Source organism: Mustela lutreola, chromosome 1, assembly GCF_030435805.1.
Source record: "Mustela lutreola isolate mMusLut2 chromosome 1, mMusLut2.pri, whole genome shotgun sequence".
NCBI lineage: Eukaryota > Metazoa > Chordata > Mammalia > Carnivora > Mustelidae > Mustela > Mustela lutreola.
In genome coordinates, this window is record NC_081290.1 from 6,722,576 (window position 1) to 6,748,614 (window position 26,039).

The following is a 26,039-nucleotide window of genomic DNA, read 5'->3' on the forward strand; positions in this document are numbered from 1 at the left end:
AGAGCCTGGGTGACTCAGATGATTAAGCCTCTGCCTTCAGCTCAGGTCATGATCTCCTGCTTCCTCCCACTCCCCCGCTGCCTCTCTGCCTACTTGTGATCATCTCTCTCTCTCTCTGTGTCAAATAAATGAATAAAATATTTTTAAAAAACCAACAACTGTTACTTAGCTATAAAAAAGAATGAAGTCTCACCATGTGCAGTGGTGTGGACGGCACTAGACAGTATCATACCAGAGAAAGACAAATGCCTATGATTTCACTTACATGCGGAACTTAAGAAACAAAACAAATGGATGGGGGGGGGGGGGAAGAGAGGCAAAACAAGAAACGGGCTCTTTTTTTAAATGTTTTAATTTTTTTTCAGGGTTCCAAGATTCATTGTTCATGCACCATGCCCAGTGCTCCATGCCATACGTGCCCTCCTTAATACCCACCACCAGGCTCACCCAACACCCCACACCCCCTCCCGTCCAAAATCCTGAGTTTGTTTCTCAAAGTCCACGGTCTCTCATAGTTTGTCTCTCCCTCCAATTTCCCCCAATTCACTTTTCCTCTCCTTTTCCTAATGTCCTCCATGTTATTCCTTATGCTCCACAAGTAAGTGAAACCATATAATTGACTTTCTCTACTTGACTTATTTCACTTAGCATAATGTCCTCCAGTCCTACCCATGCTGATACAAAAGCTGGGGATTCATCTTTCTAACTCTTAACCATAGAGACAACAAACTGAGGGTTGCTAGAGGAGAGGTGGGCAGGAGGTGGGGTTAAATAGGTGATGGGGATTAGGAAGGACACTTGTGATGGGCATAGGTGTTGTATGTAAGTGATGAATCACTAAATTCTATACCCACAACTACTACTACACTGAATGTTAACTAACTGGAATTTAAACAAAAACCTTGGGGAAAAAAACTGTATTTAGGACTCTGACTTGAGGATTAAGTTGACATCTTTATTTTGCAGGAGGCAAAAGATGAGAAGCAAAGTTTCATTCAGAAAGATTCATTAAATTTTTTTTCATTGAAAAAACTTACACACAATGAACTGTTTTTCAAGAAACCAGTCATGTTCTGGAAAGTGAAACCTAACTCACTCCGAGTGAACAAGGAGATGGAGGGAAATTCCACAGCTCAAAGTCACAATAAATATTAACAATTCCTTTGACTCTGCAACACGGGACTTCCCCAAGGAACAGGCTGCAGGTTTTGCTGAGTCAACTATAATGTTATCCAATCAGAGTTATCGAGGGAAAGCGCCTTTACAAATAAATAGGGCATCCTGGCTCCAGATCTTCTGAGACACTCCACTGCTTAAGACTTCCTGAGCCTACTGCAGGGGAACCTCCAGTCACAGCATCATGAACCAAAGTGCTGTTCTTATCTTCTGCCTTATCTTTCTGACTCTGAATGGAACTCAAGGTAAGGAACATGAAGAGATACTTAATTTGTAAGATCAGAAATACGACTGGGTATAAATTCAATTAATTACGAGAACGGTTTATTTGCAATAGTATTACAGCCTGCCTATAAATGAAAGGTAAGTAAGAAGAGAATCCCTCTGGCAACAGAGTGGACAGTCAGAAAAGCAAATGGAATAAAACAGAGGAGGAGCAGAAGAGGAAGGGTAAGAGGACAGACAGAGAAATGTAAGGGAATGAGGAAAGAGAGGATGACACAGATACTTCTGTAGTCAACTCAGCTTAATTAACCATAAGAACTGGGCTCAGGGGTATGAATTTACATTTCACAAGTTGCAATTCCATTCTTTCATATAACCAACTAATTAATCATTCAGAGCTGTGTTATAATGGGATTATTCTTTCTCTGACTGACTCAAATGACACGGGGATATTGGTTCTGCTAAGCACTACCCAATCCACATTAAATGCCTAAAATGAAAACTGCACTAACCTCCCTTGCTGTCTGTACCTCTTTTTCCCACAGGAGTACCTCTCTCTAGAACTACACGCTGTACTTGTATCAAGATCAGTGATGGATCTATAAATCCAAGGTCCTTAGAAAAACTTGAGGTGATTCCAGCAAGTCAATCTTGTCCACGTGTTGAGATCATGTGAGTGAAATGCCATCTGAATATCACTTCCCTGGTTGTAATCATATATTAGAGTAGTATGATCATGCAATCAGTAAAGGGTTTTTAATGATTCTAAGACTTCTGTGTAACAAAGGTAAACATCTAGATTGAAACATAAATGTCTGATCTAAAAACTATATTCCCATCTATTTTACTGACCCAAGACTGTTTTAAATATTTTAACTCTTTCTTACTTCTACAGCGCCACACTGAAAAAGAATGGGGAGAAAAGATGCCTGAATCCTGCGTCTAAGAAAATCAAGATTTTATTGAAAGCAATTAGCAAGGAAAGGTAGGTTTGCTGTTCTTTGCAGAAGAACTGCTCTTTAAGAAATGTCAATCTGGGGAATTCAGAAATATTTGCATTGAGTTTTCCAGTGGGATCCTTGGCTTGAAAGTGTGTTTACCACCATGCCTGCCTCTACCTCGATTTACTGTTGTATGAAGATATCATCTTGTGTAGTATCAAAAGTTACCTTACCTATGTAGAACTGTCGACCCTGAGGCAGAGCTTTAACTACTCAAGCAAAGCTACTGAAATTGCCCCTACTGAATATGGTAAAAAATTACCCACTTTTTGGAGGCCTTTCTTGGCCTTAAAAAAGCAGCTCCTATAATCTACAATGACGATACAGTAGCAGTAAAGCTCACCAAACACTTTGCCTGGGGGCTCAGAATGTCCCAAGCAGAACCCAGGCTGAAGCCAGAGCCGATTGTAACACACTTTTATACCTCCTTTCTCTTCTTACAGGTCTAAAACATCTCCTTGAACAGAGAACATAACGACTATAATGTTGATAAAGATGGACCAGAAAGAGACTACCTCTGCCATCACTGTCCTGCATACGATATATGCAAGCCCTAACTGTTCCTGGATTGCAGTTCTCCTAAAAGGTGACCAACCGCTGTCACCAATTTAGCTGCTACTACTCCTTGAGGGAGGTGGACAGGTCATCCTTCTGTCCAGGCACTATAAGCTATGGTGAGGTACTGTATTTTTAGTGAACGTACCAGGTCCTAGCCCTGCTACTGACACGCTCCTCACCTGTCCCATCTTCTCAATGATATTAAGAGAGATTTCCACGTCTGGACTTCACCGAGTTCTCAGAACTTCACAAAATAGCCATAATACAATCTGTTTTTTTAAGAAAAACTTTTACTCCATGGGCTTCTACTGCTATCTTCTCCCAAGGGGCCTCATATTCTTCTAGCAGTTATATATATGCAACTCCAAATACACAGAAGAACCTAGAACTACCTGAAAATGGACATGAAAATACTATTATTTAATGAAAAGCTACAAAAGTAGAATTTTAGATATACATGTTTCCGAATTGTTTTCAGTGTTTATGGAGTAACTTGTATAACTAAATACCACATGACTGTGCAATGAAAAATGTTTAAATCTAGATATATACTCTGCATGTTATGTAAGACAAATATGCTAGATGTGTTTCAAAATTAAAACACTGTGCTCTCTTGGAGATGTTAAGAAAAACTACATAATTGTAAACAGATCAAAAAAGTAATAAAATAATAACTAAGATGAAGTGTCCGGTGGGTCATTTGACTGCGACATGTATTTCATAAAAGAATCCAATGGGCAGATGACAAATGAGTTTGAGAATTATAATATTCCTTCCAACTGCAGTGTTTGGAAAGGCCCATTACATAAGACTCCTTTGGACTGATGTGGCCTAACAGTCTTTGCCTGAGCTTCAGACCCTTATGTGGAGATGTCTCATAGACATCTGAATATCCCACAGAAACATCAAACTCCAAAATACCTCAAATTCCTTTTCCCCAGATTTATTTCTCCTCCTATTTTCAATGTCCTAGTTTAATGCCACTAGCAACCACTCAGTTGCCCAAACCTGGAAGTAATTTTAAATGACTTCTGCCTCACCTCCTATATCCAATTAGTTACTAAGGAAATATTTGCAACACATTCATAGATGGCAAATTAGTAGCATCTATGGTGCCTGCGTGGCTCAGTTGGTTAGGCAACTGCCTTCAGCTTGGGTCATGATCCCGTAGTACAGGGATCGAGTCCCACATCAGACTCCCATCTCCATGGGGAGTCTGCTTCTCCCTCTGACCTCCCCTCTCATGCTCTCTCTGTCTCTCTCACGCTCTCTCTCACTCTCAAATAAATAAAATCTTTTTAAAAAATAGTAGTACCTAGAATATATAAAGAATTCCTATGAATAAAATAGGAAAGGATAAACAACTAAATGAAAAGTGGGAAATAGAAAATAAGGAATAAAATGCACAAATGCACAAGTTGAATATAAAAAATACTTAACATCACTAATAATCAGGGACTTCTGCATTCAAATCATTTTGGGATACCATCTGACACCACCAGACTGACAAAACTCTTTTAAGGTGGATAAAGACCAAGTGACAGGAAGGCTAGAGAGCAATGAGGAATACCACTCCACTGCTGGTGAAAGAGGAAACAGCTTTAACTGCTTTGGAAACCACGTTGGTATTATCTTATAAAATTTAACATGTGCAGGGGTGCCTAAGTGGCTCAGTGGGTTAGGGCCTCTGCCTTTGGCTCGGGTCATGATTCCAGGGTCCTGGGATTGAGCCCCATATCGGGCCCTCTGCTCAGCGGGGAGCCTGCTTCCCTCTCTCTCTCTGCCTGCCTCTCTGCCTACTGGTGATCTCTGTCAAATAAATAAATAAAATCTTTTAAAAAAATAAAAAATAAAATAAATAATTTATCATTTGCACACTCCATATCCTAGCAGTTCTACTACTGTGTATATACCATAGATATATTCTCGCATATGACATATATCAGAGAAGATCATGGCAACATCGTAACAGCAAAACTCCGGACACAATCTAAACGTCCATAAATCGAACAGACAAATAAATCAAGGTATATGAATCCCAAGGGATACTATACAACAGTGGAAATAAAACATAACTATCCACATCAAACATGGATGTATCTCAAAAATAATCCTGCACAAAAGAGGCATGTCACAAAAAACTATATACACTATAATTCTATTTATTATGAAGTTTTAAAATGGGCATTACACACTGGATTTAGAAATGAAGTCATATATGATGAAATCAAGCAAAAACAAAGGAATGACTTCCATAAATTTCAGGAGGGTGACTACATCAGAAGGTGAGAAATGAGTGCAGTACAGGAGGAACACATAGGAGGCTTCTGAATTATGGTAAAGTTTTATTTTTGATTAGATGGTGAGATTAGGTGATAAGCTTAGGTGGTACATGAGAATTTGTTCTTTAATCTACAAATTTTTATCTACAAATTTTTAATTTATCTATAAATTTTTAATTTCTTTGAATTCATTAAAGATCACAAATACATGGAAATTAAACAACATGCTACCAATGAATGGGCTAAACAAGAAATAAAAAAATAAATGAAAACAAATGAAGATACAACTGTGCAAAACCTCTGGGATGCAGCAAAAGTGGTCCTAAGAGGGAAGTATATAGCAATAGAGGCCTACATCAAGAAGCAAGAAAAAGGGCGCCCGGGTGGCTCAGTGGGTTACGCCGCTGCCTTCGGCTCAGGTCATGATCTCAGGTTCCTGGGATCGAGTCCCGCATCGGGCTCTCTGCTCAGCGGGGAGCCTGCTTCCTCCTCTCTCTCTCTGCCTGCCTCTCTGCCTACTTGTGGTCTCTCTCTGTCAAATAAATAAATAAAATCTTTAAAAAAAAAAAAAAAAAAAAAGAAGCAAGAAAAACCTCAAATAAAGAGCCTAACCCTACACCTAGAAGAGCTAGAAAAATAACAACAAATGAAGCCTAAAGTCAGTAAAAGGAAAGAAAACAATAGACTAGAGCAGAAATAAATGATATAAGAACTAAAAAAGAAAAAAGAACAGATTAATGAAAGGAGATCATTCTTTGAAATTAATAAAACTGATAAACCTCTGACAAGACTTATCAAAAAGAAAAAAGAAAGGACCCAAATTAATAAAATCACAAAGGAGAGAGGAAAAATAACAACCAACAGAAATACAATTAAGAAAATATTATGCAAAACTTCATGCCAATAGGACAACCTAGAAAAAAAAAATGGATAAATACCTAGAAATGCATAAACTACCAAAATTGAAATAGGAAGAAATAGAAAACTTGAAAAAACCCATAACCTGAGAAGGAACTAATCAGTAATTAATAATCTTCCAACTAACAGAAGTCCAGGGCCAAGAAGCTTCATGGGCGAATTTTACAAAACATGTAAAGAAGAAGTGGGGCAGGCCTGGGTGGTTCAGTTGGTTAAGCGTGGCCTTCAGCTTAAGTCATGATCCCAGAGCCCTGGGATGGAGTCCCACATGGGTCCCCTACTCAGTGGGAAGCCTGCTTCTCCCTCTCCCTCTCCCTGTCCTATGCGCATGTGCGTGCATGCTCTCTTTCTCTCTGTCAAATAAATAAAATCTTAAAAAAAAAAAAAAGAAAAGAATACCTATTCTTCTCAAACTACCCCAAAAAATAGAAAACAAAGGAAAACTTCCAAATTCATTCTGCAAGGCCAACAATATCCCAATACCAAAACCAGATAAAGACATCACTAAAGAGGGCACCTGGGTGGCTCCGCTGATTAACTACCTGCCTTCAGCTCGGGTCATGATCCCAGAGTTCCAAGATCAAGCCCCTCATCGGGCTCCCTGCTCAGCAGGGACTCTGCTTCTCCCCCGCCCCTCACCCTGCTCTTGTGCGCACGTGTGATTCTCTCCCTCTCTAATAAATGAAATCTTAAAAAAAAAAAAGGGGGGGGGGCTTAACTAAAAAAGAGAATTATAGGTCAATATCCTTGATGAGTGCAGATCTAAAAATTCTGAAAAAATAGTAGCAAACCAAATCCAACAATACACTTTAAAAAAATCATTCAACATGATCCAATGGGACTTACTCCTGGATTGCAAGGGTGGTTCAATACTTGCAAATCAATCAGGGTGCCTAGGGGGCTTAGTCGGTTAAGCATCCAACTCTTGATCTCAGCTCAGGTCGTGATCGCAGGGTCATGTGTTCAAGCCCCAAAGTGGGCTCCAGGCTGGGGGTGGAGCCTACTTAAAAAATAAAATATCTGCAAATCAATCACCTAGGATACACCACATAAATAAAAAGAACCACCATATGAACATTTTGATGCAGAAAAAGCATCTGACAAAATACCTACTCAAGCTAAAAACCCTCAACAAAGTTGAGTCAGAAGGAACATACCTCAACATAATAAAGGCCTTATATGAAAAACCCAGAGTTAATATCATCCTCCATGGAGAAAAACAGAAAGCTTTTCCTCTACAGTCAGGAAAAAGACAGGGATGTCCACTCTAACCATTTTTATTCAACATAGTACTGGAAGTCAAGCCACAGCTATCAGACAACAAAAAGAAATAAAAGGCATCCAAATTGACAAAGAAGTCGTCAAAATTTCACTATTTGTAGATAACATAATACTATACACCAAAACCAGAAAGACTCCATGGAAAAACTGCTAAAACTGATACACGAATTCAATGAAGTCAGAGGATACAAAATCAACACATGGAAATCTGTTGCATTTTTTAAAATTTTATTTATTTATTTGACAGACAGAAATCACAAGTGGGCAGAGAGGCAGGCAGAGAGAGAGGAGGAAACAGGCTCCCCGCTAAGCAGAGAGCATGATGTGAGGCTCGATCCCAGGACCCTGAGATCATGACCTGAGCCAAAGGCAGAGGCTTAACCCACTAAGCCACCCAGGTACCCCAATCTGTTGCATTTTTAAGACTTACATTTATTTGAAAGAGAGCACATGCTCACACACGTGAGTGGGGGGGAGGGGCAGAGGGAGAAGGAGAAGCAGAACCTCCCATATCCCTGGCTGAACAGGGAGCTCTATGTGGGACTCAACCCCGGGACTCTGAGATGATGACCTGAGCCGAAGGCAGACACCTAATCGAATGAGCCACCCAGGCACTCTGATCTGTTGCTGGAATGAAACAACAGAAGAAAAATTAAAGAATCAGTCTCATTTACAATTGCACCAAAAACCATTAAGATACTTAGGGAATAAACCAAAGAGGTAAAAGATCTATACTCCAAAAAGTATAAAACCACGATGAAAGAAATTCAAGATTACACAAAGAAATGGAAAGATGTTCCATGCTCATGGATTAGAAGAACAAATATTATTAAAATGTCCGTACCACCCAAAGCAGTTTACACATTTAATCCCTCTCAAAATCCCACCAGCATTTTTCAAAAAACTAGAACAAATAATCCCAAAACATGTATGGAATGACAAAAGACCTCACATAGCCAAAACAACCTTGAAACAGAAAAGAAAAGGCATCTGGGTGGCTCAGTCAGTTAAGCATCTGACCTTGGTTCAGGTCATGATTCCAGGATCCTGGGATAGGGTCCCACATAAGGGTCCCTGGTCAGCAGGGTGTCTGCTTCTCCTTCTCCCTCTGCCCCTCCCCCAAGCTCATGCTTTTCTCTCTGTCTCTCAAATAATTAAGTAAAATCTTTTTTAGAAATATTGTATAGAGGGCATCTGGGTGGCTCAGTGGGTTAAGCCTCTGCCTTCAACTCAGGTCATGATCTAAGAGTACTGGGATCAAGTCCTGCATCAGGCTCTCTGCTGAGCAGAGAGCCTGCTTCCCCTCTCTCTCTGCCTGCCTCTCTGCTTACTTATGATCTCTCTCTCTCTCTGTCAAATAAATAAAAATAAATCTTAAAAAAATACTGGATTTAGTATTCAAAAGTTTTCAAAAGTATTCAAAAGTTTAATAGATATTAAAAATTCTTATCACAAAAAATATTTCTAACTATGGATAATGACTTACTATGGATAATCATTTCACAACATACATAAACATCAAATTATGTTATACACCTAAAAAGAACAATACTTTATATCCATTATATGTCAATTAAAAAAATTTGGAGAAAAAAATTAAAATCTAATGCAATACCAAAAAAAGAGAAGGGAGAGCATGCTAAGAGTGCTGCAATATTCTGATATATAATAGAGAAATACAGTACATACATAACCATTACTATGGAACCCTTAACTAAATCATTGGAAAAATATGAAGTGGCAAAATTTCTCCTTCCTGCTCTCTCATTTATTTTTCCTGACCCCTAAGTCTACCCAAAAGGTCCCCTATTTTATTGCCTACAGTCAACTAATTTTCACAAAGGCGTTAACCAATAGAGATGTAAAATGCTCTCTGTTCAAAAAGCATAGCATTAAAAAAAAAGCATAGCATTCATTTAACAAATATCTATTGCATCCACTACATACCAAGTTATAAAAATGAATATATCATGTGTTCCTAAGTTACTATCAGTGAGAGAGATAAAGGTAAATAAATTTGAACAGAAAAAATGCTGTAGACTGAAAAATTTGCAAATGTATAAGAAAAGAGAAAATTAGGAAAGCCTTTCTTGGGAAAGTATAATGGGGATCTGGAATTTAAAAGATGCATTATATCTAACAGGTAAAAGGAAAAAAATGAACTCTAGCAGAGGAAAGAATATGATCAAAGACAAGAAAAAATATGTGCTTTCAACTTGAAATAATATAAAATTAGAGATAGTAATACTGTGGAAAATGATGGAGAGACAAGACGTAGATTATGAAAGGGGTTTTTTTTTAAGATTTTATTTATTTGTCAGAGAGAGAGACTGCGTGCACAAGCAGAGGGAACAGTTGGCAGAAGAAGAAGCAGGCTCCCTGCTGAGCAAAGACCCCCGATGTGGGACTTGATCTCAGGACCCTGGGATCATGACCCAAGCTGAAGGCACTCAGTGGACTGAGCAACCCAAGTATCCAAGCCTTTTTTTTTTTGGCTAAGCATGCCATCACCATTGTATATTTATAAACTATTTACATGTTATAAAACATACCCAAAATATAACATATAAGATTGTTAGACTATGCTGTAGTACTAAACCTCCCAAAATATTAAAGACCTAACACAATGAAAGCTTATTTTTGTTCACACAAAGTTCCACGTAGGTTGGCAAGCTTCTATGTTGACTCAAGAATACAGTCTCTCTCTCTCTCTCAGTTGAAGATTGCCATGAAAGGAAATACAAGGATGGAAGTGGCTTACTGGCTTGAAAATGCTGCACTCCATACTACCTTGTTCAGCACAAGGTATTGCCTTATCTAATCACAACAAGGGATAGAAATTGTAAGAGAAATTGTATTTGTCTCTGCCACAGCTATGTAATTTTTAAATGAGTTTTTTAATTGTAAGGCAAAAAAACAAGGCTAATGAGGAAATCTAGCTCAGAAAAAGTAATCTACACAGATATTTTTTTAAAAGTCTAAAAATAGAGAAATTAAATCAGAGATGAAGAATTCCTTTTCTAGTTAAAAGATCATCATGTGTAGATGTAAGTAAAATTTGAGGTACACAGTGAAAAAATGGACACATCTACTGTAATACAGTCATGTTATTTTGTTTTTTAAGATTTATTTGTTTTAAGGAGAGGAGGAGAGTACGCACATAAGCATGGAGAATGGCAGAGGGAGAGAGAGAATCTCCAAGCAGACTCCCCCACCTGCAACTCACTGAGCACAGAGCCCATGTGGGGCTCTATCCCAGGACCCTGGATCATGATCTGAGATGAAATCAAGAGTTGGCCACCCAACCAGCTGAGCTGCCCAGGTGCACCTCTATAGTCATGTTACATATCTGAGGGGCAGAATCTCTTTTTTCTAGGGAAATACACGATGCACAATGATCTCTATATTGCAACATGATCTAAGAACATGGCTTTAAGGATAAGGAAAAAAATGATTATAATTGTGTCTCTTGATTTTGTCACGGTATACTTAGGTAATTCACTGTTCGTATCTGGAACTTGGCAACTACCATTATTCTCACTCTACTCAGGGGCTAGCTGAGAACCTCAATAAAGCACTAAAAATATGACAGTAATTACTCTGATGATTCTCAACAAGTAATTAAAGTCGGCCTGCACCTCTGTCTTCTCACCTATATAACCAGAAATAGAAATCCTCCAGAAATGTGAGCAAAATAACAGCCAATAATTAGGTAAAATTCTATATCTAGATGATAGAATTATAGGTAATTTTTACTTTTTACTTTATTTTCCATATTTTCTACAAAGAACATTTTCACTTTCTAATAAGAAAAAAATTAAAGCAAAAGAAAACCAACTGTCTAAGACAGTAAGTGTTAATCTTAAAGGGCTAGGATTTATGTTCTCATGACCATGAAATTATTGAACTCTGAGAAAGATCTGAACTGAAAACAGAACTGTATATATCATATATATCTCATACGCGTGTGTGTGTGTGTATCTCTAAACTTTTGTCCAATGCTAGATTAAAATTTAATTGCTTATATTAAAAAATCATTAAACCACTACTGGATATATTTCAGGTCACTAAATAATAATATGTCATTATTAGTCTCCCTCCTCACCCTCTTGCCAGCTATCATTTATTCTCTACACAACAGCCAGTAATACTTTTAAAACACAAATGAGATTATAGATCCCCTGGTCTCAGCCTTTCAACAGTATACAGTCTGTAAAGTGCTACATAAATTTCCCACATCATTCCTACTGTTTCCCTTTCACGGCTCCATTCTAGCTATACAGCCTCCTACTGGTTCTTAAGCACAATAAACACATTCCCATAGCATATTCCTTCACTTTATCCAGGTCTCTACTCAAATTATCACCTTCTCGGAGAAAGCTTTCCTCACCGATCTATTGAAAATAGCACTACTGGGACACTTGGGTGGCTCAGTTGGTTGAGCAGCTGCCTTCGGATCAGGTCATAATCCCAGCGTCCTGCGATTGAGTCCCACATCGGGCTCCTTGCTCAGCAGGGAGCCTGCTTCTCCCTCTGCCACTGCCTGCCATTCTGTCTGCCTGAGCTCGCTTGCACTCTCTCTGACAAATTTAAAAAAAAAAAAAAAGGAAAAGAAAAGAAAATAGCACTGCTTCTATCATTCTTGATCAATCACCATCTGTAAACATAGTATGTATTTTGTCATGTCTTTATTCTCTATCTCCATGAAGGTCTGTAAGAGCAGAAACTATACCTGTCTTATTTGCTACTTATTGTTGGTACCTACAAGAGTACTAGACACATAATAATGCTCAATACTCACTTAATGAATAAAAAAGTTACTCGCATTTGCCATAGCTAGAATCCTTTGGAAACATACTCGCTCCAAAGACAGGACAACTTTCCAAAGACTTTAGATACTTCTTGAGTCTTAGGAGAAACTAAACTTGGAAATAAAGAGAAGCTTACTAGTCTTGTTGAATCACCACACAAGCAAAGAAGTAATGATGACCTTCTCCCATTACAATATCCAACATGTGCACTGGCAAACTGTTTATTGGACTATGAAGTCCCGTGGGAAGAGAATTAAGGTTTTAAGCAGGGGCTTATCTGACTTTCAAAAATAATGTTTCAAAACTAAGTTTAATGCTTTAATAGCAGCAACAGCTGTTCAGAGGAGGGGAAAGTCCCTCCCACCCTGAATTTCATCCTGTAAGATAATTCTTTCAAAAAAAATTAAAAAAAAAAAAAACCAACCTTGTTATTTTCACTTGACATAGAGAAGAGCATGTTGTTTACATATTATGCAACATTTTCCCAGGACACTCAAATCTAATTAAAGCCAGAATAACATGGCTATCTCATTTTCTAGGCACAGATGCAGGAAACTCCCTTAGTTAACTTTAGAATGGGAAAGGAGGAGAAAAGAAAAAGGGGAGTTGAAAAAAGCTTAACATCAATCTGAATTTAAGAATTAAAGAATCTGCAATGCTGCTATTCCCAGACCAGATCATCCTGGGATGTGTCATTTTTAGAGATCAACTACTTCCCTAAAATTATAAGCAAAATGAATATATACATGTATTCATAGTTTTTACCAGACTCTCAGAGTTCTATAACCTCGACCGTATCAGTTTGCAGAGCATTCATCTCAGCCATAGCGTTACCAATATACTACTTCATATCTGGGAAATCCTGCATGCAAATTATACTGAAAATACTTGGGTCAGTGTGGGGATTATTTAAGAAACCTAAGCTGACCTCAAAGATCTGGGCCCTGAAGAAGACACTTGTGGTTATTTCCAAGGTATTCCTAAAATTTCCAAGACCATCTGGCCTATTTGATTAATCAAAATAACATCCCCCCTTTTTAACCTCTAGGACCACTCAGGCAAAAACTTTGTGATTAGAAATTAAAGACCTCCTTTAAATTATTATATGAGATGAAAGGGAAATATTCCTAGAATATTCCCAGTTGCAATGAAGTTCAACTTAATAATTACTGTGCACTTACTAATCAAGATCCACTGGCACAAAAACAAGACATGGTACCTGGCCTCAAAATTATAAAAATCTAGCTGAAGGAACAAAACATGTATATAAAACAAATGTCACCACCAACAAAAGATAAGAAATACTAATACTCAGATTAAGTGGTATTTGTAAATAAAACAGGTGAAAAAGAATTATATTATGTTGGAAGTAACAGATGTGTTGAGCATAGCAGAAATATGTATTAAATCAGACAAACATGTAATATCACTAAAATCCTGTACGGGTATAAAACAAGGTAAAGTTTTAAAGATAAAATTAAACAATATTTATATTCTTACAATCATAACCCTAACCCTAACCCTAACAGAAATCAAAATTATAACTTGCCTAAATGGAATAAAGGGTAAAAGCAAGACTAAACCATGAATGTGCCACTCTATACTGTGTAGGTAATAGAACTTCTCTTCTTGTCAATGATATTATAAGAAAGTTCCAGGAACATCTGGGTGGCTCAGTCGGTTAAGTCTCTGACTTCAACTCAGGTCCTGACCTCAGTGTCCTGGGATGGAGCCCTGCAGCGGGCTCCCAATCAGCAGGCAGTCTGCTTCCCCTCTCCATCTGTCCCTCCCCCTGTTGCCCCCCCCACCTCTCTCTCAAATGAATAAAATTTTTTGGAAAAGGAAAGAAAAAATAAAATTCCATGCAGCAATGAAGTCAACAATAAGTAGGGACGGAATAATATGTGATCTACCTAGCCCTGCCTTAATAGTTCTAGGGAGGAGCTTGGAAAACTTCTGGGCAATCAACAAGAATAGTCCTGTTAAAAGGCAAATTGAGGAACACTGAAGTTGTTAAAAGTTTATTTGAGCATACATCAATTCAAACTGGGTAGCGCCAAACCAAAATGCTTAGGAACATTCCATAGACAGAAGCTCAGGAAGAAGTTTTTATAAAGAAGATGTAGAGGCAAATCAAGGAAATTATCTGATTGGCTATAACTTTTGCAATTGCCGTATTTGGGAAAATCTAGTTGTCTGTGATTGGTTGTTCTTAAGTTTAATTTTCTGAGATTCAAGTGCATTGGCTCCGGCTCAGACTTTGATTTGCTTGCACAGACTTCCAAGCAACATCAATTTAACAACCTCCTTGTTTATTTACTTCAACAATCCATAATGAAATCATCAATTACAAGTTATAAAAAATTATACTAAACATATTGCTCATGAATTTAGGTCTTAAAGAGCAATTATATCTCCTGATGATGGGTAATCAATACAAATAAATGAAATTTATATGGATATATGTTGTCTTGCCTAATCTCATCAATGCTCAATCATTACCCAGAAGGAACACTAATGAGAATAGGGTAAGATGATCAACATTATAAATGCTGAAATAAGTTTAAAATTATTCAGGAAAGGGATAGATGACCTAAAATTGTAGTATATTCAGGGAAGATCTGACAAAGGAAGCAGAATGTGTAGCTGACTGCTCAAAGTAACTTCACTCTAAGTGAATCTCTTATTGAGGAGCATGCAGAACTTCAGCTTAGCCAGGAAGCAAGAATCACAGAATCAGCATTACAGATATACAACATCCCTCTACACATACAGACTTCTGTAAACAGTTCAACATACTTATGACACTAAGACAATTATGTAGCTTGGAGAGAAAGGAGGATTGAGGAAAAAAGATACTAGAAACATTAAAATCCCAAGTCACAGACCTCAGACACTAAAAGTATACCATATATGTGTATAATATATACATGTTTTTGTTTACTTATTCCAAACATATATGTAAGCAAAAACTAAATTGGAATTATACATTTTTAGTAAACAGAAATTAGTATTATCATGTCTACCTCTCGCTAAGTCACTCAAAATAAACACTTACAAAATAAGAATGAATTATTTTCAACAAACGACATGCAAGACACCAGAAAGCCTAATTAACAAATACCACAAAACTAAAGAAAAAAGTAAAATAGAACAGATCCACAATGGCAGACATCATAACAGGAGTTGAAAATGTTAGAGCACAATTTTCAACTGGGAGCACAACCACGATTCCTACCAGGAGAAGTACGTTTAATCTTTTCAGTGAATGCCAAATGTAGTTTGAAAATGCACATTCAATTCTGTAATTTGAAAAACAGTAACATTATTTTTGTAACTAAGAACTACAAAAAATAAAGCTTATACAATCCTCATGACTGAAAGATTCTCAGAAAATAAAACAAAGTGTTTGGAATAAACTTTGTTATTAATGCTACACATTAACATTCATTTGTTACAAACATAATAGGCACATCTAAACTCAAAAGAACTACATTTTATTTTTTAAAGATTTTATTTATTTGACAGAGATTACAAGTAGGTGGAGAGGCAGGCAGAGAGAGGAGGAAGCAGGCTCCCCGTGGAGCAGAGAGCTCGATGTGGGGCTTGATCCCAGGACCCTGGGATCATGACCTGAGCTGAAGGCAGAAGCTTTAAACCACTGAGCCACCCAGGTGGCCCCATTTTATTTTTCAAATATTTTGTTTCATTAAAAAATTTTTTAAAGATTGCATTTATTTAGAGAGTACATGAACACCCGGGTGTGTTCAAGGCAGGGAGGGGCAGAGAAAAAAGGAGAGAGAGAAACCTCCAACAGACTCTGCACAGAGCTCAGAGCCCTATCCAGGGCTCAGTCACATGACCCTGAGATTACCACCTGAGCCAAAAGCAAGAGTTAGACACTTAATGGACTGAACCACCAAGGTACCCCTCCTTTATTAAAATTTAAAGAACAAAAATAATATGTGAAACAATGAAAGATTTATAAAGAAAAAATTCACCTCTCCTTTCATTGTTGCCAATGTTGAGACCCTTCCACATCTCTTCCCCCAGTCACACTAACATTCCATACATACACACGTGTGAAAGTTAGGATTCTCAATGTATAAAAAGGTAAGAGTAAGTACAAGACAAAGTGTCCTACCCACCCACCCCCGACTTTTTTTTAATTGTACAGGAAAAAAATGTATGAAGTACATGGTTTTATTAGGGTTCTTTCAGTTGCAAGATACAAAAACCCACTTAAACCAGTTTAAGCAAAAATGGGGAATTTATCTTGCATGTAAACTACAGAAAGTGGGGCGAGGGGGTGGAGAGCCCGTGTCAGGGATGGAGGATTGAAAAATCCAAACATCCTCAGGTCTTTGACTTTTTCTCTTCTCCTTTTAATTCTACAGTCTTTCTGTCTCAAGGAAGTTGATTTAATTTCCTTGAGAAAACTGGAACCATAGCTACTTGCAACTCTATGCAATCTTTCATTAAAGCACTTGAAAAAAATTTCCTTCCAGCTCCAATGAGAAGAAATCCTGTGACACAAAGTCTGCAACCAGAAATATTTTAGGGATGAGTGCTAGAGAGCCAAAATAACTGCAGGTCAGGAATGGCTTGAGTGAAATTAAGAGGAGACCTATTTAGTGATCTGGGAAGCCTGATGAGTTAGGAAAATGGTTTAAGGAAGAACTATCATTGGTTTTTAATCCTGCTTTTACTAGATGTATGTCCCTGAAAAAAAAATGAATTTCTTCATCACTAAGGTTATTATCTGCTTTTTTTTTTTAAAGATTTTATTTGAGACACAGTAAGACTGAGAGAGAGCATGCATGGCATAAGTATAGGGCATATGGAGAGAGGGAAAGAGAGAAGCAGATTCCTGCTGACCAGAGAGCCTGACATGGGACCACATGGGATCATGACCTGAGCCAAAGGCAGATATGTAAACAGCTGAGATCCAGGCACGCCTATTATCTGCTTTTGGGGCATGAAGCTTGTTGGGGGGGGGGGGGCAAATCGAGTGAGGTAACCATGTAAATACAGGACACAGGTGTGAGATAATATATTTTATTTTAAAATCAAGGTTTGTTTTTTTTTGTGTGTGTGGTGCTAGAGTACATTACAAAGGGATTTTTAGTTCCCAAAAGCTAAGTTTTGTTGTATTGCTATTTCCTCTATTTCATGACTTGTAGATCTCCTGGGCTCTAAAAGGTAGAAAATAAGCACATTTTCAAAATAATACCATTTAATACTAACCTGAAGTACCACTGAGTGATGAGATAAGAAGGGGATGGTTCCTAGGTTGTAAACATGGATATGTAGAAAAAGGGAACAAAATCTTCCCTTATTTCAGGTATGAATTAAGTATACTTTGCAAAGCCTGAGATGTAATGTCCTCATTTTAAGAGAAGATATACAAAAGTAACATTTGGAATTCAACTTTGATTCAGGTCTCAAAGAGAACTACCTGAAATCTACTTCAAATAAATTTTACCCTAACACACATAAGCAGGTTTGTGTGTTGTTCTATTTCTCTTGACCTACATTTATAGATATGGCAATTAGCTGACCACAGAGACATTGAAATGAAAACTTTATTAACCACACAAAACAAGGAATACATACTTTGCAAAAAATATTTCGGAAAGTCACCAATAGATGGTTCCAGAGGTCAAAAAGCGAAATCAACAATCCCTGAAGATTGAGAGAATCAGATTTCTAGAGTTACCACAATACTCAATGTCCAGTTTTCAGCAATAAAAACTCACAAAGCATAGAATGAGACAAGAAAGTACTGCCCAATCAAAGGGAAAAAACTGACAGAAAATCATTCCTGAGGAAGTCCATTCACCGGACCTACCGAAGACATTAAGGTGACTGCCTTAAACATGCTCAAAGAATAGAAGGAAACTGTAAAAATGATGTGTGAACAAAATGAGAACACCAATAAAGAGACCAAATTATAAAAAGGAACCAAATAGAAATTCTGGAGCTGGTAAGTAGAAAACTGAAAAGAAAAATTCTCTAGAGAGATTCATCAGCAGTTGTGAGCCAGCCAAAGAAAGAACCAGCAATGTGAAAATAAGACAACTGAAAATATTGAGTCTGAGCAGCAGAAAGAAAAAAAAAATGAAGAAAAGTGAACAGAGCCTAAAGGACTTAGAATACCATCAAATGAACCAATATACTCATAATACAAGGCCCAGAAAAAGAAGAAATAAAAAGGAGCTGAGAAAATACCTGCCTAAATGACAGAAAACATCCCAAATATTATGGGCTGGGCTACATGAATCCAAACATCCAAGAAGCTCAATGAACTCCAAGAAGGATAAACCCAAAGAGATCTACCCAATAGTTAAATGAGCAAAACTGAGAGACAAAGAATTCCAAAGAGGATTCAAGAGAGAAGGGTCTCCTCGCGTATAAGGGATCTTCAATAAGATTACAGCCAATTTCTCATCAGAAATGACGGAGGCCAGAAAGAATAGGATTACATATTAAAGATGACGGAAGGAAAAAAAATCTGTCAACCAAAAATTCTGTATCTGGCAAAACTACCTTTTAAGAATGAAAAAGAAATGATGACATTTCCAGATAAACAGAAGCTAAGTAAGTTCAATACCATCAGACTTGCCCCACAAGAAACATGAAATGGTGTTCTTTAGGCTAAAATGAAAGGACACTAGAGAGTAAACTGAAGCACTATGAAGAAATACAGAAAAATGGTAAAAGTACATAGTGAAGAAGAAGAGAGAAGAGGAACAGGAAAGGGAGAAGGAAGGATGGAAGGTAAAGATGGAGGAGGTAGAGGAGCTGCCACTGCCAAGGATATATTGCTGGTTAGAGAGCCAACATGGAGATTTCTTGGGCCAATTAATACCTGAGCTATACTGCTGGGGAAAGAGGCCACAAGGAGGTGGCGTGTGATACTATTTTAACTGTCCAGCACAGGAAAAGGAAGCAAAAGAAAGGAAAGTATATCTATACATTACAGAAATAAACAGATATCAATATTATGTAGAAAGGAAAAACTTCTAAACATTCAAGGGCAAAAAATTAAGATAAAAAGAAGGCAATGAGCCTAATGCTATTAAATACAAATGAGAATGGAGGGTCAATGAAATTTTTATTCACTGGGTGGTGGAAGTATAAACAGTACACATTAACTATACACACACACTATGAACTGGCAATTCTACTCCTAATAATACACTCAAAAGAAACACATATATATGTGCACCAAAAGATATGTACAAAAACATTCATAACAGCAACTCTCAGTTTAGCCCAAAAGGGGAAAAATATCAAAATATCCATTAGCTCAATACACACTTTGTGGTAAGTCATGCAACAGAATTCAACAGAGCAATTAAAATGAAACTTCTCAGGTGCCTGGGTGGCTCCATTGATTAAGTGACTGCCTTCAGTTTCAGGTTCTGATCCTGGAGTCCCAGAACTGAGTCCCACATTGGGCTCCCTGATCAGCAGGGAGTCTGTTTCTCCTGCTGACCTCTCTCCTCTTGTGCTCTCTCTCTCATTCTCTCTCTTTCTCTCAAATACATATTTTTTTAAATGGAACTCCTCCATCATGACATAGATGAATCTCAAAAACATTAAGTCATAAAGATAAGACACTAAGTAGGACATACCTAATGTCATTTATATAGTTCAAAAATAGGCAAACTAATTTAGGATACATCTTTGGGGAGGAAGGAAATGCTACAGCCAGGCTACTGACAGTGAAAACCCAGAGTCATGATGCTGGTATACGTTACTGTACACATACATATTTTCCCCCTGTATATAGGCTGTATGAGTTACTAAGGCTGTCACACAAAATACCATAGATTGAGCAACCTGAGCAACAAATTTATTTTCCCACAATTCTGGAGACTAGAACTCCAAGATCAAGGAGTCAACAGAGTTGGTCTGTTTGTGAGACATCTCTCCTTGCTTTGTTGATGGCCCTCTTCTCCCTGTGTCTTCACATGGTCTTCTCTGTACATGTCTGTGTCCTAACCGTTCTCATAATGACATCAGTCATAATGGATTGGGGTCCACTGTAATGACCTCATTTTAACTCAGTTACCTCTTTACAGATCCTGTCTCCAAATACAGTCATTCTGAGGTACTGGTAGTTAGAACTTCAACATATCATTTTGAAAGAACACAATTCAGCTTAGAACATGCAATATACTTCAACAAAAATTACGTAAGAAAAGACAATTAAATTTTTAAAAAAAGAACCTTTAACTGAAAATGAATTAAAGCTTCCTATTCAAAATATGTAAAGAACTGACTTACATGCATAAAGTCAATACTCTGACCCCATTTGACATGTGATTTTGAGAAGACAGAAGATGCAGGTACTAAGCCAAGACAAACTAAAAGCTCAATAAGAAACTGAAATAAACACTGATCTCAGGTGCCAAGTTTCACACATTAAATAAACAAAAGTAAATACAAATGACAAAGGAATTGGGAAACGTACATCTACATACAGACAGGGGCATTACAAATAATCAGTCAAAATGCTTTAGAAAATATAAAAATGTTTTTATCCCTTGTCTCTATGCTTCCCAAAAAGGAAAATATTCCAAAAAAGTAAAATCTTTGAAAAATTGAATTAATGAAATAGAAACAACTCCAACAGAAGCAACTCCAATGGTCAGAGAATAGACTACAAATATAAAAAAGCCATTCTTAAAATATATAAACTATGTAAATATAAGGAAATGTTTATGTAAAAAAAAACTAAATATATTGCTTAGTGACAAGGGTCTGATGTGGATATAAGTGTACCTATGTGTTTCTGAATCTCCTCACCTCACTCCCTTGGTCAAAATGCTTGAAGGTTTGCTCTCGGCATAGGGATTTACAAGGCCCTTCATCCTCTGGTTGCTGCTGTATTCCCAGCCTTATTTCTCACCACTCCAGTTTTAGCACTGTACCCTTCACCCTTACCATAGTTCCTAACAGACTCCAAATTTTGGCATCCTTTTCTTCACTCCTCCTGCACAAAATGCCTCCCCACCACCTTCTTCTAGTAATAAATTCCAACCAACTCTCACTTCCAGACCTAATTCAACCAGAGCTGTGACATTTTCTGCACCTCTAATAACTGAGTACAATCCTTTATTATACCACTTCTACAATAATCACTAATTTAAATGCCACTTTCCCCCTACTCAACTGTGAGCTCTTTGAGGGCAGAGATTATTGTTCATATCTGTGTCCTTAAAAGCTTCGTAAATGAAATAAATGCATGATAAACACTAAATTAAGGGTCTCAAGAATATGGACTTTTTTCTTGAAAGTTACCTAGATAAGGAATTTTAATGCAAATCACTTTAAATAAATACGGTTTTTAAAGCAAAATATTTTCTCCCTCTTCAGGATAATTTTTCTTCAAATCAGGCAGCAGCTTCTTAATAACTATGGTAACATGTCATCAGCCTATCACAGAGCAAAAATGTTGTCACTATCTGCATTCAGCCACAGCTGTCCTTTAAGTGGTGTCCTAACGTTCCCTGTCAGCATAGTTCATTAACAGATTTAACCTAGTCCTTCAGCTTTAGAGAAAAGATACAAGCCAGGAGGCCTGATACAAGATCAGTAAAAGAAGAAACTTTCTCTTCTCTGTTATCTGAGACGTGGACAGGACTTGCAACCCCACACAACTAGGACTTGCCTGCAGACACCTTAGCATAGTTTGGAAGGAAGGAAGGACTCTCTGCATGAGGAAAAAAGAAGAAAAAATCAAAATCGGAAGGCTACGTAGGGGCTTCTGAGACTTTCAAGAAATACAGCCTTTTCAAGTCAGCATCCTTTAACACTGGCAATCGGGGCCGAGCGAAGGGGAAGTCCACCCTGTAAGAAATCCGAACAGGCCTGGGGATTTCATTTTGCAAGAAACTTCCCCTTTCACAAGTAAAAGGAAGGTCTATTTTCACTGTGACAGAGTCTGTACAACCGTCCATAATTCAACCGACCACACTAATCCCACAACCAAAAAGGGCGAAAGGGGGAAGTCCGGGACACACGGGAAGACACAAGCGAGCCCTGGAGAGTGACATCAGCGCTGGGCTCCCTGGGGAACAGGAACTGCTGGGAGCCAAGCAGCTTCAGGCCATGTCCAAAGGGAAAGTGAGAATCTGTCGCTGATTCCAAAGTGCTGAGGATCCTTGGCTCCTCTCCCGGCCTGTGAGAAGCGCCCGCAACATCCTCTCGCCGGGTTTCTGTTTCTCCTAAAAGCCCTATCTGGCCATAAACGCTCGTCGACAGGATTTTCTCGGTCCTGCCCAGACAGGAAAGCGTTCTCAGAGCTTTCAGGCGACTTCCAAAGGGCAGCCTGGGAAACGAGGACCGCGCGGCCTGGCCGGAGGGCCGCGGCCCCCGCCTCCGTCCGCTCCCCCAGGTCACGCCAGCCTGCGCATGCCCGGGACGGAACGGTCCCCGCCGCGCAGCGAGGCCTCCAGCACCCACCCCACCCCCACCCCCGTGTACTGAACGAGGGGGGCCTTCCGTGGCTCCCAACTGACCCCTGCACCTCCATTCTCTCGTCCCAAAGGCCTTCTCCGGTCACTACACACTGTGGTCGAAGGACCCCACGAAGCCTCGCCGGGTAGCCCCCGACCCGATATCCAGGCCCTCCTGGCGTCCACCCAAGCCTCGTGTGGAAACTGCAAACCGGCCCCGCGACCGGCGTCGTCCCCTCCCGCCCAAAGAAACAGCCTCCGGAGCGGGAGGCCGTGGACCGGACGCGGACAGAGAGCAGACATCCGAGGAGCGCGGCCACTACCTTTCTCTCAGGGCGCTCCTCCGGCCGGATCAGCGCGGGCAGCACGAGAACCCAGCAGCGGCGTGAGCGGCGCCTGTAGCGTCCCCACTGAAAGTTCTGGAAGCCGGCTGGTGGGCATGCGCAGTGCGCACATCTCGGCCCCCAGGGAAGTCAGCTGGTCCCCTCCCCCCCTCCGGCGGAGCCTGGGAGTGCTATGCACGCGCAGGCGCAGTGTGGAGGCAGGCCTGGAGCCTTTGTCCACTCCCGCGCTCTCGCGGTCCCGTGCGCTTGCGTGGGTCCTCGAACGCGGTCCCAGTTCTCCTGTGGTGCCGGGACCCTGGAGCGTAGGATCGCGGGCAAAGGCAACGCCGCCTCCGGTGTCAGCACGCGGTGCTGTGAGAGCATGTGTGGGATCCTGACCAGGTTTGGGGGTCAGGAACGTCATCCCAGGGCAAGTGCCAACCTGGGTATCCAAGCTGGGTAGGATTTCGAGTGGGGTAAGAAGGCGGAGCAGGCCCAGCGCTCCGGCGGGGAAGCCGCCTGAGCAAAAGCAGCGCCATCAGAGGGAGGCCTGTGTCCCTTTGAGGAACAGAGGGAAGAAAGGGTGTTGGGACGGAGCTAGGCAGGAAGCGTCTGGAAAGGTGGGCAAGGGCAGGCCGTGCAGGGCCTTAGTGTTTATCCTAAGAATTTCCATCTCTTTCTCTGCTGGAAAGAATGATCTCTAGCTTCGTGGTGCTTTGCAGTTGACAATGAACTTTTGCCTTTAATTTAAAAAACCTGCGGGGTCAAGTCATAGTTTTATCAGCAGAGGGAACTGAGGCTTGTAGAACTATCTTGGGGAGTCATTAAGTAGCAAAGCTAGGACCTAAACCCAGCTCTGTGCGTGGCCGCAACCATTACCAAAATCAGGCATAACCAAGCGAACAAGCTGCATCCAAGGTCAGCACAGTTTTCTTTAAAGAGTATTCTGCGCGGGTCCAAACATGTGCACCATGTTACAGGAAATGCTAACATATGTTCCCCATTATCCTATAGCTTGCATTCTCTGGGGTGAGGAAGGAGATTGCCCTCAGGACACAAAAACTGGTCCTTGAGGAGACTGAATAATCTTAGATAACGCACTAATTCGTGGCCCACTGAAGTTGAGCCCTACAAAATCTTACTTCTTAAAATTTAATCATTCTCTTTGGGGAGAAATTTAATTTAGATTTAAGTTAATTTAATTCAGTTTAGTCTCCGGAGACTCAGTAACCAAACAAAAAAAAAAAAGGTTAAGAAATGTTGTCCTGAGCTCAACTGTCCGTTAATTGATAATTAGATAAAGAAAGTGTGTTATATGTATACTATGGAATATAATTCAGCCATAAATAAGAATGAAGTCTTGCCATTTGCCACAACATGGATGGAACTAGAGAATATAATGCCAACCTAAATAAGTCAGAGATAAATATCATATGATTTCACTCCTTTGTGGAATTTAAACAACAAAACAAATGAGCAAAGGGAGAAAAAAGAGAGAGAGGCAAACAGAAACAGACCCAACGAGAGAGAATAAACTAATGGTTGCCAGAGGAAGATGGGTGAGGGATGGGGTGAGCAGGGGATGGGGGCTAAGGAGTGCACTTAGGATGAGCGGCAGGTGACGTATGGAATAGTTGACTATACACAATACACTGGAAATTAATATCACACCCTATGTTAATAGGAATTTAACTGAAAACTTAAAAAAGTTTCACAAGTACTGGAACCTCCAAGTCTTAGTTGTTCAACCAGAATAAACACATTTCCTGACTTTGCATGCAGCCAAGTGTGGTCATGTGAATAAGTTCTGGCCCATAGAAGGTGCTAGAAAGTGATGAGTGCACGCGATAGGTCTAAAAATGAGGAACATGCCCTTTTTCTGCCTTCCCATCATCCTGTCCTTGGAAATTAGACATGGTGGAAAGACCCCTTCACCAACCTAGAGGAGACACCAACCCAGAGGTGGCAATAAAACAAATGATAGAAGGAGCCTGGAAGATTTCCATGAAGCGGAACCACCGTGTTAGTCCACCTGCCTTTGTCAGGGAGAAATACACTTCTGGTTTAGTCACCTTTAATTTGGTGTCCATTACCTGTAACAGATCCCTTACCCCCTTTTTATTTTATTACTATGGTTCAAAAAAACACATAACTTCAAATTTACCATCTTAACCATTTCAAAGTACACAGTTCGGTAGTGTTTAGTATATTCACACTGTTGTACTACAGATCTCAAGAACTTTTAAATCTTGTAACACTGAAACTCTATACCCACTAAGATTAATTTCAGCTCACTCTTTCCCATAGGCCTTTGCAACCACCTTCTCACTTTCAGTTTCTAAGATTTGACTTCAGATATTTCATATTTGTCCTTTTGTGACCGGCTTATTTCACTAAGCATGATATCCTCAAGGTTCATCCATTTTTTTGACAAGGATTCCTTTTTTAAGATAATATAATCTGGGACACCTGGGTGGTTCAGTCAGTTAAGCAGCTGCCTTTGGCTCAGGTCATGATCTCAGGGTCCTAGGATCGAGCCCCACATCAGGGTCTCTGCTCAGCAGGGAGTCTGCTTCTCCCTCTCCCTCTGTGCTCATGGTCTCTCACACTCTCTCAAATAAATAAAATCTTTTAAAAATGTTTTTTTAAAAAAGAGAACATAATCTACTATATGTAAATACCACATTTTATTTATCCATTCAAATGTCAAGGACATTTGGGTTGCTGGGCCTCTTAACTATTCTGAATAAGGCCAAGTAAACGTGTGTGCAAACATCTCTTCAAGACCCTGTTACGGATTTCTTTAGACATTCCCAGTAGTGGGATTGCTGTATCAAATGGTAATTCCATTTTTAATTTTTTAAGGAACCTCTGTATTGTTTTCCGTAATGGCTGCACCATTTTACATTCCCACCAACAGTGTCCAAGAGTTCCAACTTCTCTACATCCTTTACAACACTTGTGGTTTTCTGGTTTGGTTTGGTTTGGTTTTTTG

The 26,039-nt window shown here is 39.3% G+C and overlaps 2 protein-coding genes across 6 annotated transcripts in view; one reads left to right on the forward strand and one right to left on the reverse strand.

Annotated features, from left to right (window-relative positions):
* Nucleotides 1–23,126, reverse strand: part of ART3 (ADP-ribosyltransferase 3 (inactive)) — a 151,202-nt gene extending 128,076 nt beyond the window's left edge. For 2 of the 5 annotated variants that reach the window (XM_059159039.1, XM_059159014.1), the window contains exon 1: nucleotides 23,045–23,125. The gene's annotated coding sequence lies outside the window, so the exon portion shown is untranslated. Of the gene's footprint in view, nucleotides 1–12,242; nucleotides 12,345–12,388; nucleotides 12,411–23,044 lie in introns of those variants that run through there. The other 3 variants (XM_059159038.1, XM_059159035.1, XM_059159020.1) reach the window with 3 other exon arrangements.
* Nucleotides 1,269–3,640, forward strand: CXCL10 (C-X-C motif chemokine ligand 10). Its single transcript, XM_059159041.1, has 4 exons — nucleotides 1,269–1,421; nucleotides 1,947–2,073; nucleotides 2,297–2,386; nucleotides 2,846–3,640. Exons 1-4 carry the CDS (start codon nucleotides 1,361–1,363, stop codon nucleotides 2,862–2,864), a joined length of 297 nt encoding a protein of 98 aa, XP_059015024.1. The 5' UTR covers nucleotides 1,269–1,360; the 3' UTR covers nucleotides 2,865–3,640.
* Nucleotides 23,127–26,039: the final 2,913 nt, after the last annotated feature.

Excerpts from the sequence above, each read along its gene's own strand:
- CXCL10 (XM_059159041.1), top strand. The coding sequence starts at position 1,361 with ATGAACCAAAGTGCTGTTCTTATCTTCTGCCTTATCTTTCTGACTCTG. Across the intron at positions 1,422-1,946 it reads GACTCTGAATGGAACTCAAG|GAGTACCTCTCTCTAGAACT; the intron begins GTAAGGAACATG and ends TTTTTCCCACAG. Across the intron at positions 2,074-2,296 it reads TGTCCACGTGTTGAGATCAT|CGCCACACTGAAAAAGAATG; the intron begins GTGAGTGAAATG and ends TTACTTCTACAG.